Below are 17,721 nucleotides of genomic sequence, written 5' to 3'. Positions count from 1 at the left end.
TGCCTCTGCCTCCTGAGTGCTGGGATTAAAGGCATGCGCCACCACTGCCTGGCCCTGACTTCCTTTGATGATGAACTGTGTTGTAGAGGTGTAACTGAATAAACACTTTCCTACCCAAGTTGCTTTGGTCATGGTGTTTTGTCACAGCAATAGAAACCTTAACTAAGGCAGAGGAACAAGCATACTCAGCTAAACTGCAAAGACAGTTCTTTCCTGTCACATGTGCCGTGAGCTGTGAGGAATTTCCCAAGTCTATTCTCCACCTCTGCACCTGCACCATTGCTTTCTCTGTGTGCTAGATGTCTCCAGCGATTCCCTATTTCTCTGGCTCTTCAACTTTGAATCCAGTTATCTCAGGAAAAGTCAGATGCATACACTTGGCCTTCTTCACATTTGAAAAAAGGAAAAAAAGATCCAGTTTTTGGATAACTGCAAAAAGCAACACTACCTGTATGCGTGCTCTCAAATGAGAAATTAAAAATTCTGAAATGGATTAGACATTAAATGAATTCTAGCAACTGAAAAGGCTTTTTGGAAATATTAGAATTCCATTCCAGTTTGTTTATAAAACTCTCTTCATTGTCTCTACTGCTTGATATAATGAAATACACTCTTCCCGGGCTACAAGTATCCACCAGGACAGGAAATAGTTTCTTATTTAATTTTGTTTCTAATCAACTTCTAATATTAAAACTATGTCTCCCCCTGCTAGAATCCTATCACACAAAAAAATTCATTTCAGTTACATTGTGCTGAGTGGTCACACGTGCTATCTGAAAAATCCATTCTACCCACACTCACAGGATTTTTATCAGACTTGTTTGTTTTGAGTTTCAGATATAACTTAAAGCACAAACTCAAAGACTAAAATCTATGCAAATTGGGTATCAAAGTCACATTTTGTTCATCTGAGATGCTTTTCTTTTCTAAGTTTTGCTGAGGAGAATTTCTGGTCCCACACATTTTAATAGTAAATAACCTCACACTTGGTGAGCCTTCTCTGGAGATTCTGACCAAGGAGATGCTGTCTGGTGTTCTCATTCCTTTGCTTTGGCCATTGCAATGTACATCTTGTTTGAAATCATTTCAGTATTAGAACTGTGGGAGGTTGGTGAGATGAGGATTCTTAGGCTGGTAGATAATAATGACAAATGCTGCCACACAGGGTATAATATAACTATAATATGAAAACATTTATTAACGTATTAAAACTCTATCCAAATTTTGATATTTGTGCATTATAAAACACCTTATATTAATATCAAATTTGTTTCAATGATACATTTTAAGGATTTCTTTTTCTTTTAATTAACAGTGTTGTACTGCAAACTATGAGTATATTCTATACGACAACTTTGGTCGCTAGTGACAGCTTTTACAAAATATCGAACTTGAATGAGTATGCTGTGAATCCTATAAGTGCTTACAAAATCAACTGTTAAAGTCACTCAGTGATTAGTAATACTTTTTACATTGTTATCATTGGTTAGCATAACAGGCAAAGAGAGAAAGCCAAATTGATTGAATATAAATTGCCCTTTCTCAAAATTAATGTTAAGAGGAAATAAACATCACACTAGTTGGCATTAGAGAAACTATTCATAACCTCAGGTTTGAGGTGACAGAAAGCAAATCTAAAATAAAAAAAATGAAAGTGTCTATGTGATCTATAAAACATGCAGGCTCTCTGAGTGCCAGTGTGGCATCACAAGCCAATGGATGGTTAGGGAACTACTGGGTCATGACTGTTGCATTCTCTAAGTAACGTGTGGCTAATACCTTTAAGGCAATTTGCGTTCTGTTTACAAACAGAGCAGCATATAACTTGGAGTGCTCTCTTCTCCACCAGAGCTGAAAACACGTTCCCCTTCCAATGCTTTGACGATATATTGTGAGTTTTGACGGATATACAGACATAGGTTATTTTTTATGATTTTTAAGAGTTCACTTCTTTATATTATATATAAAAAATGCCATAGGAAAATGCTAAAGGTGTATTGGGCCATAAAACTTGGTTATCTTCCAGAATGGATCAAAGAGCTTGTCTTTAACAAGACTGGCTGTCATAAACATCAAAACTTTCCATGGGTGATTATCAATGTATGGACATACGGAGGTGTGGATTGTGCTGCCTGTAACAGAGCATCCACCTAAGGTTCTGGAGGGCAGTTTCTCTCTGACAGCTCTTGATTCCTCCCTGTCTTCAGTACTCTGAGACAGGCTTGATTCAGGTTGGTGCTCTCAGGCTGACTGTGTAGCAGAGGCCACCTATGATCCTGGTGAGATAGAGCTTCTGACTCTACCTGTTTGCAGGGAAGGATATTTCTTTATTTACAACTGTTTCTCAGTGGTCCCCAACCACATTTTGTACAGTTAGATCAACATTCAAATAACAGGACCTTCCCTCCCCTCCCATCCCCTCCCTCCCTCCCTCTCCCGTCCCTCCCTCCCTCCTTTCTTCCTTCCTTCCTTCCTTCCTTCCCTCCTTTCTTCCTTCCTTCCTTCCTTCCTTCCTTCCTTCCTTCCTTCCTTCCTTCCTTCCTTCCTTCCTTCCTTCCTTCCTTCCTTTCTTTCCAAATAAAGATATGTAGTTACGAGTAATCTAACATAATGCCCCATTTGAGTTTCCCCCTGGTCTGTTTGTCTTGCAACTCTTTGATATTTTCAATGGTTGTATTTTATGTTCAGGCCACAGGAGAGTTCCACACACTAAGTGACGAGATTCATGAAAAAATTCAATTGAACTTTTCTGTTTACTTGGTATTAACAGATTATTTGTCATTACATGTATAATTAATTTCAACCTTAGACTACTTACTGATACTACATTATGGTCTAAACTGCCTATTCAGAATAGCAAGTAAATTTTTTTGATGGTAAATTGTCTAAAAGGAATGATGTGACTTGGAGACTTAAAGACTGGGGTATCTGGATTTTTTTGTATTTTATCATTCCACATATAAAACATATCTTTCAAAGAAAACAGTTGGAATTATTATCCCTTATTTTCACAGGAAATGTGAATGAAAATGAAGAGAGTCCAATATCTCAAACTCTCAATTCAATTTGTAAACAATGCTTAGAAAATTCAAGACATCATGATTATCAATAGAAACCAAGAATTAAGCAATTATACAACCAGATCATTTTGAACAGGAAACTTTAACAATGAAAGAACTTTTTATCATAGGGGTATTATTGATCTAATTGAGCAGGATGGCTATGTGGCTGTTATTTTTTTCTCCCATCTAATGGGCAGATTGGAACCTGGATAATTGATCACAATCATATAGGCATTCTGTAGACGTGTAGCTCTTATTTGTTCTAAAGATCACACCAATTTCAACAATCCACTTGGTTATCTCTCAGAAATGTTCTGCAGAGGGAGGGTCATGAGAAGACAGAAAGTGCTATAGTGGTTCTGATAAACTGTAAGCACACCAGGGACCAACTCCTTTCATGTTGAAACATTCTCTCTAGAATTTCTTTCATTCATACATTCTGCACATATTTATTGAAGCTAAGAATATATCAGTGAGTACAATTGTCTCAAGTGTCCTAGCAAATCTGTATTCATGCATGGCAGATAAAAACACATATAATGAGTATAACAGGTAAAGTATATGGCATGTTTATAAGGTATGCATGCCTGATAAGTACCAAATGTAGAACAGAATGTGGGATTTTAGGGTGCTAGGTCAGTTTAGAAGTAGCATAATAAAGTTTCATCACTTAGACTTGAATGAAAATCTTGTATACACATTGCATTAGGCAAGTTACCTTTGAGATTCTTTAAAATATGAAGACTAACTGATTGTTTTAAATTTCATAATAGAAATAATAGAAATTTATGTAATCCTACACTATATATTGAAGTCTGATCTTATTAAAAGACAAAGGTTTATATGGACTGAACAGAAACCATTATATAAGATCTAATTGTAGGGATGTAATTGTAGCATTTCTCAGCCCAGAGTCTATCATTATAAAAAAGCTTAATCTGTGGTAATAAAACCATACCCCAATTTTAAGAAATTAAAAAGGGTGGTCACATGGGAAATAGTCTAAAATAACATACAATTAAACTGGGGAAAGTTGAATTGCATAACCCTGTAATTACTGATAACATAAGTCACAGATGATGGACAGCAGTGATTAAACAGAATTGCCCCAAGGCAAGCGAGAATTGAGTAAAAGACTAATATTATTGCACTTCATACACATAGGGGTCAACTTTATGCTTAAATTGAAGCAGGAAGATTGTTTTTCTCCAAGGTATATAAAGCTTTCCATCTGTCATCCATCTAGGATGTTGACTTGACTATGAGGAGGTATAGAGTAGTGCAGAGCATGACTAGAACAGGGTGAGCAACTTTGGCTTTCCACACACTATTGGAACTGACAGAACATGCCACAGACAAGTAACTGTAAAATAGAAATCTGTCAACAGAAATGAAATTTCCTTAGAACCAGTGTTAGTAAATGTTCAGATACTTCATTGATGCCCTATTATAAATGAAAAGATATTAAAGAAGATGAGGATGTTGAGAGGGACACCATCACCATTAAAGATGACAGGGATGCTGCAGAACTCAGATGGAATGGTTTTCTTGGTGAAGGGTTTTTCTTAGCTTCTTTCACATTCCTCGTGGTATTCTTTTGCTGTCTGTACCTTTCTTGGAGTGGAGAGCTGCGCTCTCCATGCCTCGACCTGATCACACTAAGGTAAGAAGTTTGCCTTTGGCTAATTTCAATGACATTTCTGTTTTTAGTTTTTTAATTATGTGGTTTAGTTACATTGATTAGCTAGCAAATTGTAATAGTCATATAATTTGCTAAAAATTGTTTCCTAGGCACTGGAAATGTATGTAGCTCTGATGAAATACCTATCTAATATGCCCGACATCTTGTTTTTTTTTTTTTTATCTCCAACACCTCAAAAAAATAAAGTTTTCCCCTTAAAACCCCAAAATATGATTATTAATGTTCTCATGCATCTAATTAGTAGATCAGAATAGAAGCAGAACTGTGTGAAAGCCATGCTGGAAACTCAAGGTAATGTTCAAACAAATTATTATCTCAGAAATCAGTACACTGAAGAAATTAAATTTGAGCAAATACTTATACCCTGCACCTCAAAAGAAATTCAATTGAAAAGATTTTCAGTTTCACATTGAATCACTATTTAAAATTTTATATATCATCATCTCAAAATAGGAAATGTACCTATACTTTTGGAATCTAATTGATAGCATTTTTGTTATTTGATGCAAAGAGTAAATTTGTGTTACTTAAATAGGTATTTTCAGAGTCTGAAAACCCCATTTGCTTACAGCTATTGCTCAAATACAAAGAGATCTCCAGTTTATCAGTGCACACTTACTAACCTGAAAATACTTATATCTACAGCTTCAGCTTTGAGGACTCTTCAGGGTTTAAAAAGCAGGACATATGAGACAAAGTGAAAATAAGGGGCAAGATTTTTAGATGCTCCTTTGTTGGGAAAGACTCAAGGGACTCCAAGAAATAAGTCAGCATGAGACTTTGAAGGTAAACCAAGAAATAAGTCAGCATGAGACTTTGAAGGTTTATAAATATGAAACGGTCCTATTAGCTTGCATTGCCTTCTAGACCTTATAGTAAAACTGGACCGGCCTTGTTTCAATCACAGAAGTTGTTGCCCCGAAGTTGGAGGGTAACTGGTGCGCATTTGCTCCTAGCAATCTATTTCATCTTTTCCTGGTCATTTCTATAAGAAGGTAGGACACCACTGCCTAACTTTTGCCAATACATTCTGTCTCTGACTCAGGCTAATACATTGTAAAATGACTTCATTCCATTAAAAAGCAGATTCATTAAGGTTAAAGAATAGTTGTGATACGTTGCTACTGCCACATTCATATCAAAACTTAAAGATTCCTTGTATTCACTCGCTCCAAGTAGCCACTATTCATAAATTTTCAGCAACTTATTTATTGTCCGTGCAGTTTACTTTAAAAAAAAAAAATAGAAGTGGGCATAGTTTTCTAAAAGTATTTTTACCCCCTAGTCTCAACTCAGTGGACGATGAACAGATCTCTGAGAGTTTTGCCTTTCCTCTCTGTTACTTGAATGATATTCTGGGCATATTGCATAGTTCGCCAACTTGGTTGTTAAAACTCGTTTAAAGCTTCAATCTCTTTCTGTTCGGATCTTTTCTCCTTTCTGTTCACATCCCAGTTAGGGACTGCTGGGTCTGTTGAACAAACAGACAATACATTCCAAGGGAATTTTCCATGACTATTCTTGCCTTCCCATTTATGAATGTGAGCTCCATAATGCTGCTTCTAACCAATCTGGGACTCATCTACCAACTCTGAGTCACTAGACTGTGCGGCTTTATGTCTTGTTAAACACGCAAGGCGGACCGTGGGGTGCCCAGCCTCCCCTTCAGAGCACACTGCTGCAAGCTTTTCCTTTTCTCTCTACGACGCCCCCAGTACCAAAGAGCAATCTGAGCACTGCAGTAATGTTGGGTTACCATGACTGTTGCATCGCGATGTTTCCACGAGTCTGCCATTTTGATCGTAGCACGCCATCGCTTGGTAACGGTATCCTTGGCCACATTCCTTGTTGTCTCCTGGTACCTTCACCCCCAACAGCACTTCAGCCTTGCCTTCCGGTAAAATACAGTCTGACCAGTTTCCCACAGGCTGCGCATTGTATTTGTCACAAGGACAGTACTGCGTCTCAATCAGAGGGTACAAATGGGAGTTTTTACATTTCTCCTTCTTTTTGCTTTTTCCTGTAGATGGAAAATAGCATTATTAATTTCTAGCATCCTTAGATTTTTTCCCACATTCTTATACTTCCGTTTTCTGCTTTTGATTCTATTCAATAGTAGCCTATAAATAAATGATATTTTTTCAATTCTAAGTGCTTTCTAAATAAATTTTCGCTGATATTCAGTGCTTTGGGCTTTGCACAGTGGAACTTTCTTACTTTTTCATTTAAAAATAGTCCACTTTACATAAAGGATTGTAGTTGATTTTTACACACTTTGAAACGACTGAAATTCTCATGTTTGTACTGACTCAGGAGTTTGTGGCAATTGCACAAACCTCTTCTTTTTAATATATGCAAAAATACAAGAGGCAGAGGGATAGCTCACTGGGTGCACTCTCTTCGCTGACTGCAGATAGGTGGCAGAGTTACAAGGGGTTATAATCTGGAAATGGAGATTTAAGGCTTATTTCTTGGCCTATTATTTTGTATCTTTCAAAATTTCTGAACAGTACTCATATTTTGACATACTTGATGACTAATACAGGCTCAAAAAGAAGATTTGACTGGGTATCAGAATAAAACGTTTTAAATGTTTGAATAAAAAACTCCTCTTAAAAATTCTTATATATGTTATATGTGTACTTTAAAATTATGTATTTAATTATGCTAGTCATATATTAAATATCCATGATATATAATTCTGTCACATATATTAGGTATATTATCAGATTTAATAACATTTATTTCTAATTTTCACACAGTGATATATATATATATATATATATATATCATATATGTATATGGTTTATATATGTAGCTTCCCAGAGTCTTCAGTCTTCATTTTACTTTGGTTCATCTCATAATTTGACAACTCTTAACAGTCAACATTTTTGGTTTCTTTTTTCCCCCTGACTATGTTCAAATACATCCAGCTTCAGTGTAGTGCCATGCCTTCTAAACTTAGCTACGTCATTGCTTTTTTCACTTTTTTAAAGCCATTGAGCCTGTATTTAATGCAACTTTCAGACATAGAATTAACGCTGCATTTCTCATTGTAGGAGATAAGCTACAGGCTGAGGCTGTGGTCCTGAGAACAGGCTGAGATAGTTAAGGGGTAGTTGCTACTCCCTGCACCAGGCACTTCAAACTTTCTGGACAACGCACTAAAGGTGCATGTTTAAACAACAACAATGTTTCATAGTTTGTTGCATAGGGAATTAGGCTGCCTTTTCTTTCTTCTAAAATGATATGCTTCTATCATTGTTACTTTGCATTAAAAACACACCTCAGTATACTGAAATATTCATTATAACTACAACAGCAATAAGGATTTTCAAGCATACTGCCAGAATGCTCTTAGTTTGAGTTTTATTGTATTTTTCTGTCATGCTAAGAGTTGCCTTTAGCATCCCAATTATTCTTACCAACAATCGCACGCTTTCTGGTTCTAACTGCACCACAGTCTCCATTGCACGAAGAAAACTTGGACCAGCTGGTAAATTGACAGTCATCTTGGCAGGGGATCTGGCAAGCCTGGGTCAGGGCTGGCACAGGGCCTGCATACTGGAGGCACTCCTGGATGCTAGCCTGCCCTCCATCTTGCTTTCGACAAGTAATGGCTAAAAGAAAAACATGTGTCTAATTACTCTATAATTTAAAAATTAAAAGCATTTTCACAGAGTGAGGAATCCTCTTCTAATTCCCAGTTTACAGTAGAAATGTAGTTAGAGTATTTGCAAGAATCACTGTAGACGTAAAAGTGTGTGTGTGTGTGTGTGTGTGTGTGTGTGTGTGTGTGTGTGTACTGTGAGTGCACATTTGGAAGTCAGAGTTTGACACTTATTGCCTTCTTCTATCTCTTTCTGCTTTCTGCTTTGTTTTGAGGCAGGGTTTCTCACAGAACCTAGAGGTCACCCATTGTTGAGACTGGCTGGCCTATAAACTCTGAGCATCCTCTGGCATTTATCTCCTAGTGCTGGATTATAGTGATGCTCTACTGCATCCTGCTTTTATTGGGTGCTGGGGAATCACACTAAGATCCTCACACTTGTACAATATGCACTTTACTCACTGAGGCATCCCCCAACCCTTGTATATTCTTTAAAGAACACATAGCCTTCATTGGATATTGTGGCACAGGAAAACATACATAAAACACACCACACACACACACACACACACACACACACACACACACACACACACAGTGACATAAATTCTATGAACGATTTAAAATCATTTGACATGTGGGTTAGACTTAGAAATTAATTTTAGCAGATAAATCATGGGTGGATTCTAGTTTGTGTTGAAGAACATGGACTATTTGCCACAGTGCTAGAAGCAAATCAGATGTCTCCAGTGCTGTTTTAGGACATCAAGCAATCTAAAATTTTTATGTACAAAGGTCTCAGTAAATGCCCATTTGTTAGTAAATTGTGGTAGGACAGCATGCTTGTGCATCTTGTCTTACAGTCACCTCAGCATAGAAAGCACCATTTTCTTCCATATTGAGAGTGTACTGGGGTGTCTTTTGAGTGGCTAATAAGAGGCAGTATCAAAGCCCTCCATCACTTCTGATCTCAAGTTCTTCACATAGCAGAAATATTAACTCTGAATTTAAAAGTAAATTAGGAAACTTTTAACAAGCTTAATGTAGCATATCACTGGTAGAATTCTCATGATTATATATGGACTTTAATGATGATCAAACAATTTTAATTCATATAATGATTCCTTCCAAGATATTGTTCCAGTGATTTATTTAAAGCAAGAAACAGTTTTATTAGATACAAAATATAGATAGATAACATTGCTTTCTATGTAACAGGTCTGAAAGGAAAAGGTCACATGATATTTACAGTCTCCCTTCTCTTCCTCTCTATTTACTGTATAGATTGTAAAACCCATTCATTCATTTATCAAGGAAGCCAAAGAAACTTTTAAACTTTGGTCCCGAATTGAAATCTTCATTAAATTCCCCGAGATGGCCTCATTCACAATGATTTATATGGCATTTTTGGGTATGTGGTGGGGGCTGAAAATGCCCCTGCTCTCTAGCTTTCTCGAAATCCCATCATCATTAAATTAAAGGAAAAGGATGACATGTTGACCTGAGTTTTAGCTGGGACACAGGTGTCCCCTGATTAGGTCATATCCTCTGCACCTGTGAGCTGGGACCTAACTGAACAGTGCAGGCTGTGTAATGGGTGTGCAAAGGGAAGGGGCTGACAGCTGGAGACAAGATGTACACAATGTGGAACAAGTCCATGCAAGATCATTTTGCACTGCAAGAACAGTTCCAGGACTTCTATGTTTTGAATGGAGTCTCCTTCATACACCCTGGTGTTGTAGAGTTGCTTTGTATAAAAAGAACAGAAGTCCTTGAATTGGGAAGTCATAATGCTTGCAACGGCGGGCATTGTGAAAACCAGGTGATGACAAATTGTGTCTCTCACCACTTTGGGGGAGGCTGGCATGCTCCTGTGTTTATCATAGAAGTCTAAGGTAGTGGTTGTGTCAGGTTGCAAATTGTTAGCTTTGGAAATATAGCTTTCTTACTCAACTCAAATGTTTCTTTTTTTAAAAAAATTATTTATTAAATTTAATTTTACATATCAGCCACGGATTCCCTTGTTCTCCCCCCTCCCACCCCCTGCCTTCCCCCAGCCCATTCACCATTCCCATCTCCTCCAGGGCAAAGACTCCCCTGAGGATTGTGTTCAACCTGGTAGATTCAGCCCAGGCAGGCCCAGTCCCCTCCTCCCAGGCTGAGCCAAGTGTCCCTGTATAAGCCCCAGGTTCCAAACTGCCAGTTCATGTACTGAGGACAGGACCTGGTCTCGCTGTCTGGATGCTTCCCAAGCAGATCAAGCTAATCAAATAGGAGACCATGGTAAATGAAGACCACATGAGAAAAGGAAGAAACAAAGTGCTAGAGAGGCCCACAGAAATCCACAAAGATACCCCTACAATAGACTGCTGGCAATGGTCGAGAGACAGCCGGAACTGACCTACTCTGGTGATGGGATGGCCAAACACCCTAATAGTCATGCCAGAAACCCCATCCAAGGACTGAGGAATCTGGATGCAGAGATCCACTGCTAGGCCCCGGGTGGAGCTCCGGGAGTCCAATTAGCGAGAAAGAGAAGGGTTTATATGAGCAAGAATTGTTGAAACCAAGGTTGGATAAAGCACAGGGACAAATAGCCAAATGAATGGAAACACATGAACTATGAACCAATGGCTGAGGGGTCCCCAACTGGATCAGGCCCTCTGAATAGATCTCTGAAGTATTCGAAGGCCACCTGGCCAAACATCCTAATTGTCATGCTAGAAACCCCATCCAATGATTGAGGGAACCAGATGCAGAGATCCATGGTCAGGCCCCAGGTGGAGCTTCAGGAGTCTAATTGGTGAGAAAGAGGAAGGTTTGTATGAGCGAGAATTGTTGAGCATTGTTGGAAAAAGCACAGGGACAAATATACAAATGAAAGGAAACACATGAACTATGAACCAATAGCTGAGGAGCCCCCAACTGGATCAGGCCCTCTGGATAAATAAGACAACTCAAATGTTTCTATTTCATTGGCTAAGGACAACATCCTGAGTTTTCAATTCTCTTGCAGCCCTGATGATATGAATTTGCTAGCTGGATATAAAGCTACTGCTCTAGGAGGTAATGTAGCATAGTCTGTAGCAGGAGCACCTGGAATGCTAGTCAACGCCTCGATTCTTGGGTTCATCTAAGAGGCAGTTACTGAGGTCAAGAAATAAGCACTTTTCAAAGCTGCTGGGTATTCAAGGCACAAGCGTTCTGACTGAGACTTGTGGGTAAGATAGAAGCTTCTTTGGTAACTCAGACACCTTTGCACTATGTCAGGTTTTGGAAAACACTGGTATGTGGGTCTGGGGCTCTAAATGAGTTATTGTTCTCTTGAGAAAGTATTATGGGGACTTGTATAGGGATGGATCAAAGTGAGCATTCATTTATTTTGAAGGTAAGCTATTTGTAACACAGTAGAGGTGGATGTTTCTGATGGTATTTCACACCTCTCTTTATTACACCATTTGCAAATAGGACCAACCATTTATACACGGTAAACTCAGGAAGTTCCTATAGTTTATTGACAAAGTTGCACCAAAGATACTCAAAAGAAAGACTTGAGAAATGAAAAATATTTGACATTTTACTAGTTAGGATATGCAGAACCTCCAATAATGATTAATTTGGAATAGAAGATGTATGACTGTATTAGAATTCTTAGCTCTGAAGATGGCTGTAGTATTTTTAACTAAAATTAAGGATTATAAAAGTAAAGTTGGGGGTCTTTGAAATGAAATGAAATTTGCCTACTTATCTAACATGCCTCTCTGAAATGGAGACTCAAATATAAAGTTAATAAAATTGGCTTGAGCTCTCGATGAGGGTGTCAGTCTCTCTCTCTCTCAAATCTTATTTCAGAATTACTCCATGTATCATCATATTGTGATGTGAGAAAGAAAATAACTCCACTACCAATATAATTATATAAATAAATGAACAGGGTTGGTATACTATTCACAAAAATCAAAAGGTCTTTCCCCATACTCAGGCATGGCATAAAATCTTGTTAGTGCTTCAGTTAGTTGAAATGGAAAACAAATGTGTAAAATTGCCATATCTGTTCTCAGAAATCCGCTCAGCACTCCACTTCCCTTATCTGAGATTTTCAACAGTGTACTTTTGGAATGAATCACACAGTGTTATTCAAACAAGAGCAAGAACACCGTTTGTACAATATATTGAAAATTTATCATACATCTTAGCCTGTTTGTATTCTAACTTAGAGGAAACACAACAATTCAAACATAGAAATGCAATCTAAAAAGACTTCCTGCCACTGGGTGAGGAAAATATAAATGTTTGGAAAGGGAACCATCTGGTCTCTCAACTTTGTGAACCTTAAAAATCATTTGTGATTTTTAATTGTAGCATAAATGGATCATATCAACTTGGTGGTTTCCTGGCATTTCAGAAAGCTACACATACCCAAGCAATTGTGATTGTATTTGCATCTGTCTTCATATATGATGATTATGCAAATTCTCCTTTGTGTTGAGGTCTTATTGGCAAAATGGGTCAAAATAATGCTATCCTATGAAGAGTGGTTCACAAAAGCTTCTTGGTGAGATTAGCTAGTAGCAAAATAGTTATTTTAAAGGGAAATAACACAGATAACAGTATGTTGACTATACACATTCATTTCATTTATGAAATATAAAGATATAGATATCACAGCAAGTTTTATGTGTTATAGAATTAAATGACTCTGGCTAAAAGCATCAGAGGCAGAAGTTTGAATAACTATGGACTAAAGATGAATCACCTTAGGCAAGCATAGCCCATCAAGATTCAGGAAATAGTATAAAAGTAAGTAAGAAGTTCAATTCTTCAGCAAATAAATGCTATAAGGAAAAAAAAACTAATGTGTGATTAGATCAAAGTAATTCATTAAGATACACTAATAAAAGAAAATTTGTAGACCTTAGGGGGACTAATTTGAAAAAAGTGTGTAAACATTTTATGAGTGTTAATGATATGTGTGTACATGTACATGTCTTTCTCTGTGTGTTCCTGTGAGAATGCTTATGTATGTGAATATAGGCATGCATATGTCACTGTGCATGTGTAGAGTAGAGAAAACATCCTCAGATTGATCCTTACGTTCCATCTTGCTCGAAGCCAAGCCAGGTTTATGTTCTACACAGATGTGTGTACCAGCCTACTTGGCCCGTAAACTTCCAGAGATTCTCCCATTTCTGCCTCCCCTCTCAATGCTGCTGCCTTGGAATTACGGAGTGTGCTATTGTGTTCAGCTTCTCATGGGTTGTGAGTATAAACATTCAGGCCCTGTGCTTGTGTGGCAAGTGACTTATGTACTAGGCCATCTCCTCTGCCTGTGAGTGTAGACATTTTTGAGACAATAGGGGAAAATTAGATATGGCCTAAAGATTAGCCATCATTAAATTATTATTAATTATGTTTGAAATGATAGTATCATTTTCATGTTAGAAAAGAATGAAGTGTCTATAGCAAATAAACATCTTATCTAGGTGTTGCTTGAAAATACTCCAGGAAAATTATTTTGCAGTGTGCAGGGAGTGACAGATGACCAAGATGGCAAGATATCAAAAACATTTAATGGTGAATAAATAATAACCACACTGTGAATACTCTATTCTAGTCTTCCCATTTTTGTGTATTTTTTAAAACATCTCCCAAATTTAAGTATCAAAGCCTAATAAATTGAATAATCAATTTCAGAATATTTTTGTGTAAATCTATTTGTAAATTATGTTTTAGATTTATTTTATTTTTAAAGTATATGATGTGTGTGTGTCTATGTAAGAGAATGTAAATATCAGAGCAGCTGCCCACAGAGGCCATAAGAGGGTATTGGATCTCTTGCAGCTAGAGTTGGCCTGATACAGATGTTGGGAACTTAATCAAGGTCTTCTACAAAAGTGGTAGATGATGCTAGGAAGGCATGGTACGACACAATTTTAATCACAGTACTCAGAAGACAAAGGCAGGCACATTTTTGTGAATTCAAGGTCAGTTTGGTCTACACAGTGAGTTCCTGGCTAGCCAGGGCTCCACAGGAAGATCCCATCTCAAAAACATAAACAAACAATAACAAAACAACAAACAAACAATCCTGCAGCAGCCCATGCTCTTAACTGATGAGCCATTAGCCCTAGGAACTGTGTTTTAAATAGAAAAATATTAAAGATTCAAGGAATAAGAGGAAACAGCAATAGCACTGTTGAATTAACAGCAGATGGAGATGGGTATAAGTTAATATGAGTATCAGTTTGAAGATACTGACAGAACTTGGAGTCAGTATATCTAACAACACAACACCTTCATTTTCTTGAAGAGGTAGAAACTCCCCTGTTATTCAGGTTGCACTAAAGTGGGGAATTCAAGTAGACTGTGTATTACTCTGCAGTATGTAAGCAAGCCCTTGCTGTCATTTTGCTTAACTAATAAAAGTGAAATAAGCTGCTAAATCTAAAATGTGCACACAGTTCATTACAGGAAGCAGAATCTATATCTTGATGTAATGAAAGCTGTTGAATTATGTGTAACAAAGAGGTCAAGGGGCTCTGAAACCTTATTTATTAAATTGAGTGGTACAAACATGTTGTATCCTACCACAATAGTGTCTGGGTGGCATTCCAGACATACTATGCTCAGCTGGTAAGTTGATTAGATGAGTTATTTTCCCATAGTTTTATGAATAAATGGCAAGAGTGAGAATGAAATAATATAAAAATGAAACAGAAAAGGCTTAGCATGAATAGGAGCTTGTTACCAAGAGACCTAATTGTGCTTAGATCCAGCATATAAATAATGCAAGAGCACCCCAGTTGTTTCCTAGGTAGATATAATGATCCTGGTCTTTCTTTGTAGCAAAGAGATTTTCACTGACATAGTTGCTAACTTACACTTCCTAATTATAATTTGTGAACACAACCCTGTCAGAATGGAAAAAAAGCCATATTTCTTTTTAAATTACTCTTAAATAGTTTCCAATGATCCCAGTGCCATTGATTCACACAATATGTGTGAAAATATTCACACCTCTTACTAGGAAAAAAATGTCAGCTCCCAGAAGAGTAGCTCAGATCAAGGTCAGCTAGACTGGAGTGGAGATGTTGGAAGGTTTAGCTAACTGCATGGCCACATGTGGAACATCCAAGAGCAATCATAGCCACAGGATGGTGCCACATGTATTTTATGAGCTGCTATTTGAAAAATGGCAAATGCTGGCAAACAGTTGATAACAAAGGTCTTGGAGGAATATAAGACTGAATCAGAATGTCCAAGTCAACTAAGACCACAGAAAGGCTGATTGGCAAGGGCTTATAAGTAATAGTCAGTGGCTAGAAAACAATATTGTTGGATACTAGAAATAACTGAAGGCCCAGCTCAGACTGGAAGCATCACTTCAAAACCATCAGAGAGATTAGTCTTTGAAGACAAGTGGATTCTAGGAAACCAGAATTCACAGAAAATCAGAGAATAGCACTTGAAAATGGAAAAATAATAAAAGCTTTGAATAATAGTTATAAAAGGGAAAAGTACAAAACTTAGGAACCAATTAATAAGTACAATCAGTCCAAAGAAGGTTTTAAAACTATAACACATAAGTTTCCTTAAAGTAACATTCTCTCTTTTTTATTTAGTTATTTTCTACTTATATTTTCTTGTTTTTAATTGAATTCTGTCTGTAAATGAACAGAATAGTATGTATTGCTAAAATAAACTGACTCAGATATTTGGTATTATCTAAACTTTAATAATGTCTCAAATACAATTTTTTTATTTTATTTTATTTTTTTTTTGGTTTTTCGAGACAGAGTTTCTCTGTGTAGCTTTGCGCCTCTCCTGGAACACAATTTTTTTAAAAGAATAAAATGGACAAGAGTCATAGGGAAAGATAAAGCTCAACACATTGAAATCCAGGATTTAAGCACATTTGTTCTTAAAAGCAACACATTGTGCAGTTAACTATTACTATCTCACATTCCACAAATTATTTAGATTTAATTTTGATTGTATAAGATATCCCTGACAGGAGATAGCATAGGGACCAACATGGAATTTGAACTAAAACAACCTTGAAATTACTTATATGAAAGCTTTATGTTTAATTTTTATGACTTTTGTACCATGCTCTTCCACTAATGTATAACAAACAATAAAGCCCAGAATTACATACTCATATTTAAATAGCAGAAGCTGCTATTTTTCTTTAGAATAATTGTTGAGAAAAAATAAGGAAATAATCTGAAACATGACATTACTAGTATTTTTGTATGTTCATTGACCTTTGAACTTTTGCTGGCTCCCTCTTCTCCAGAGGGTACCCTACTTCTGCTGACTTTGTACTCTACTCTGTGGTTTCACTGACTCAGACATTGTGTCGCCATCCACGACCCTACCGGAGGTCATATTTTAGATGTTTGCATAGAGCTGCTGCTGTCCAGGCCATTGTGAAATCCTTTCAGCCCAGGGAGGGGTAGGAGGGCTCAGCATTCAGCTTCCTTTTCATGTCTAGATTCTGAATCCCCAGGCTGGTGTGTGTCAGCTCTGGCTCCAGGTATATCAGTACTCCACTGAGATGGTCCAACCATGCATAATAGTAATCCTGAATGTCCCTCAGACTTTCTGGTTTCCTAGAATCCACTTGTCTTCAAAGACTAATCTCTCTGATGGTTTTGAAGTGATGCTTCCAGTCTGACCTGGGCTTTCAGTTATTTCTAGTATCCAACAATATTGTTTTCTAGCCACTGACTATTACTTATAGGCCCTTGCCAATCAGCCTTTCTGTGGTCTTTTAACTTCGAATGCCACCAAATCTTACTTTATCCTGGGCCACGACCTCTGCTCTGGTGACTGGTGAAATAAGACATGAAGAGCTAGAAGCAGAAGCCTTCTGTGCCTGCATAGACATTGGTTACATGCTGGCTAAGGGATAGTGCCTGGTTGATTTGAGGGATCCGAGGAACTGGGGATTAATTGGTGGAGAAATCTGAGGAACTGTCATGCTCATGCAGTCAGGAGAAGAAGGCATGAGATCTACAGTCAGGTGTGGGCTGCCCAAAATTATCATTGTCATGCGCCATGTATTTTATTCCTAATGCAACCCAGTGCTAACTTTATCCATGAATATGGCTAGGATCCAACAATCTACTCACCTGGTGAAGCAGTGGCTTAGTCTTCTAAATACCATCTGAAGAGTAGAAAGGCAGCCAGAGAGAACAGACAGTAGAGGCTGCTGTTCTATGACATGTTTACATACAAATGACTTGAGTGATGTGAAGCAAGCTTTTAAAATCACCAGATCCTCTTAATTATTTAACACCTCTTTTATTTCTCTATTTTTTTGTTCTTAAGCCATTAGACAA

At 37.4% G+C, this 17,721-nt stretch overlaps 1 protein-coding gene and 1 long non-coding RNA gene across 2 annotated transcripts in view; one reads left to right on the top strand and one right to left on the bottom strand.

Annotated features, from left to right (window-relative positions):
* Window positions 1–17,721, bottom strand: part of Thsd7a (thrombospondin type 1 domain containing 7A) — a 398,255-nt gene that overhangs the window by 46,555 nt on the left and 333,979 nt on the right. Inside the window, exons 12-13 of the mRNA XM_076566198.1 lie at window positions 8,190–8,384; window positions 6,521–6,784 (exon numbers count right to left, since the gene is read on the bottom strand). Coding sequence (XP_076422313.1) covers window positions 6,521–6,784; window positions 8,190–8,384 — 459 coding nt within the window. The remainder of the gene's footprint in view (window positions 1–6,520; window positions 6,785–8,189; window positions 8,385–17,721) is intronic.
* Window positions 1–17,721, top strand: part of LOC143272271 (uncharacterized) — a 61,336-nt gene that overhangs the window by 24,576 nt on the left and 19,039 nt on the right. The window lies entirely within an intron of this gene.

The sequence above is a fragment of the Peromyscus maniculatus genome, chromosome 3 (genome assembly GCF_049852395.1).
Source record: "Peromyscus maniculatus bairdii isolate BWxNUB_F1_BW_parent chromosome 3, HU_Pman_BW_mat_3.1, whole genome shotgun sequence".
Taxonomy (NCBI): Eukaryota; Metazoa; Chordata; class Mammalia; order Rodentia; family Cricetidae; genus Peromyscus; species Peromyscus maniculatus.
The sequence above is the reverse complement of the archived record's forward strand: the minus strand, read 5'-3'. Positions and strand labels throughout refer to the sequence as shown.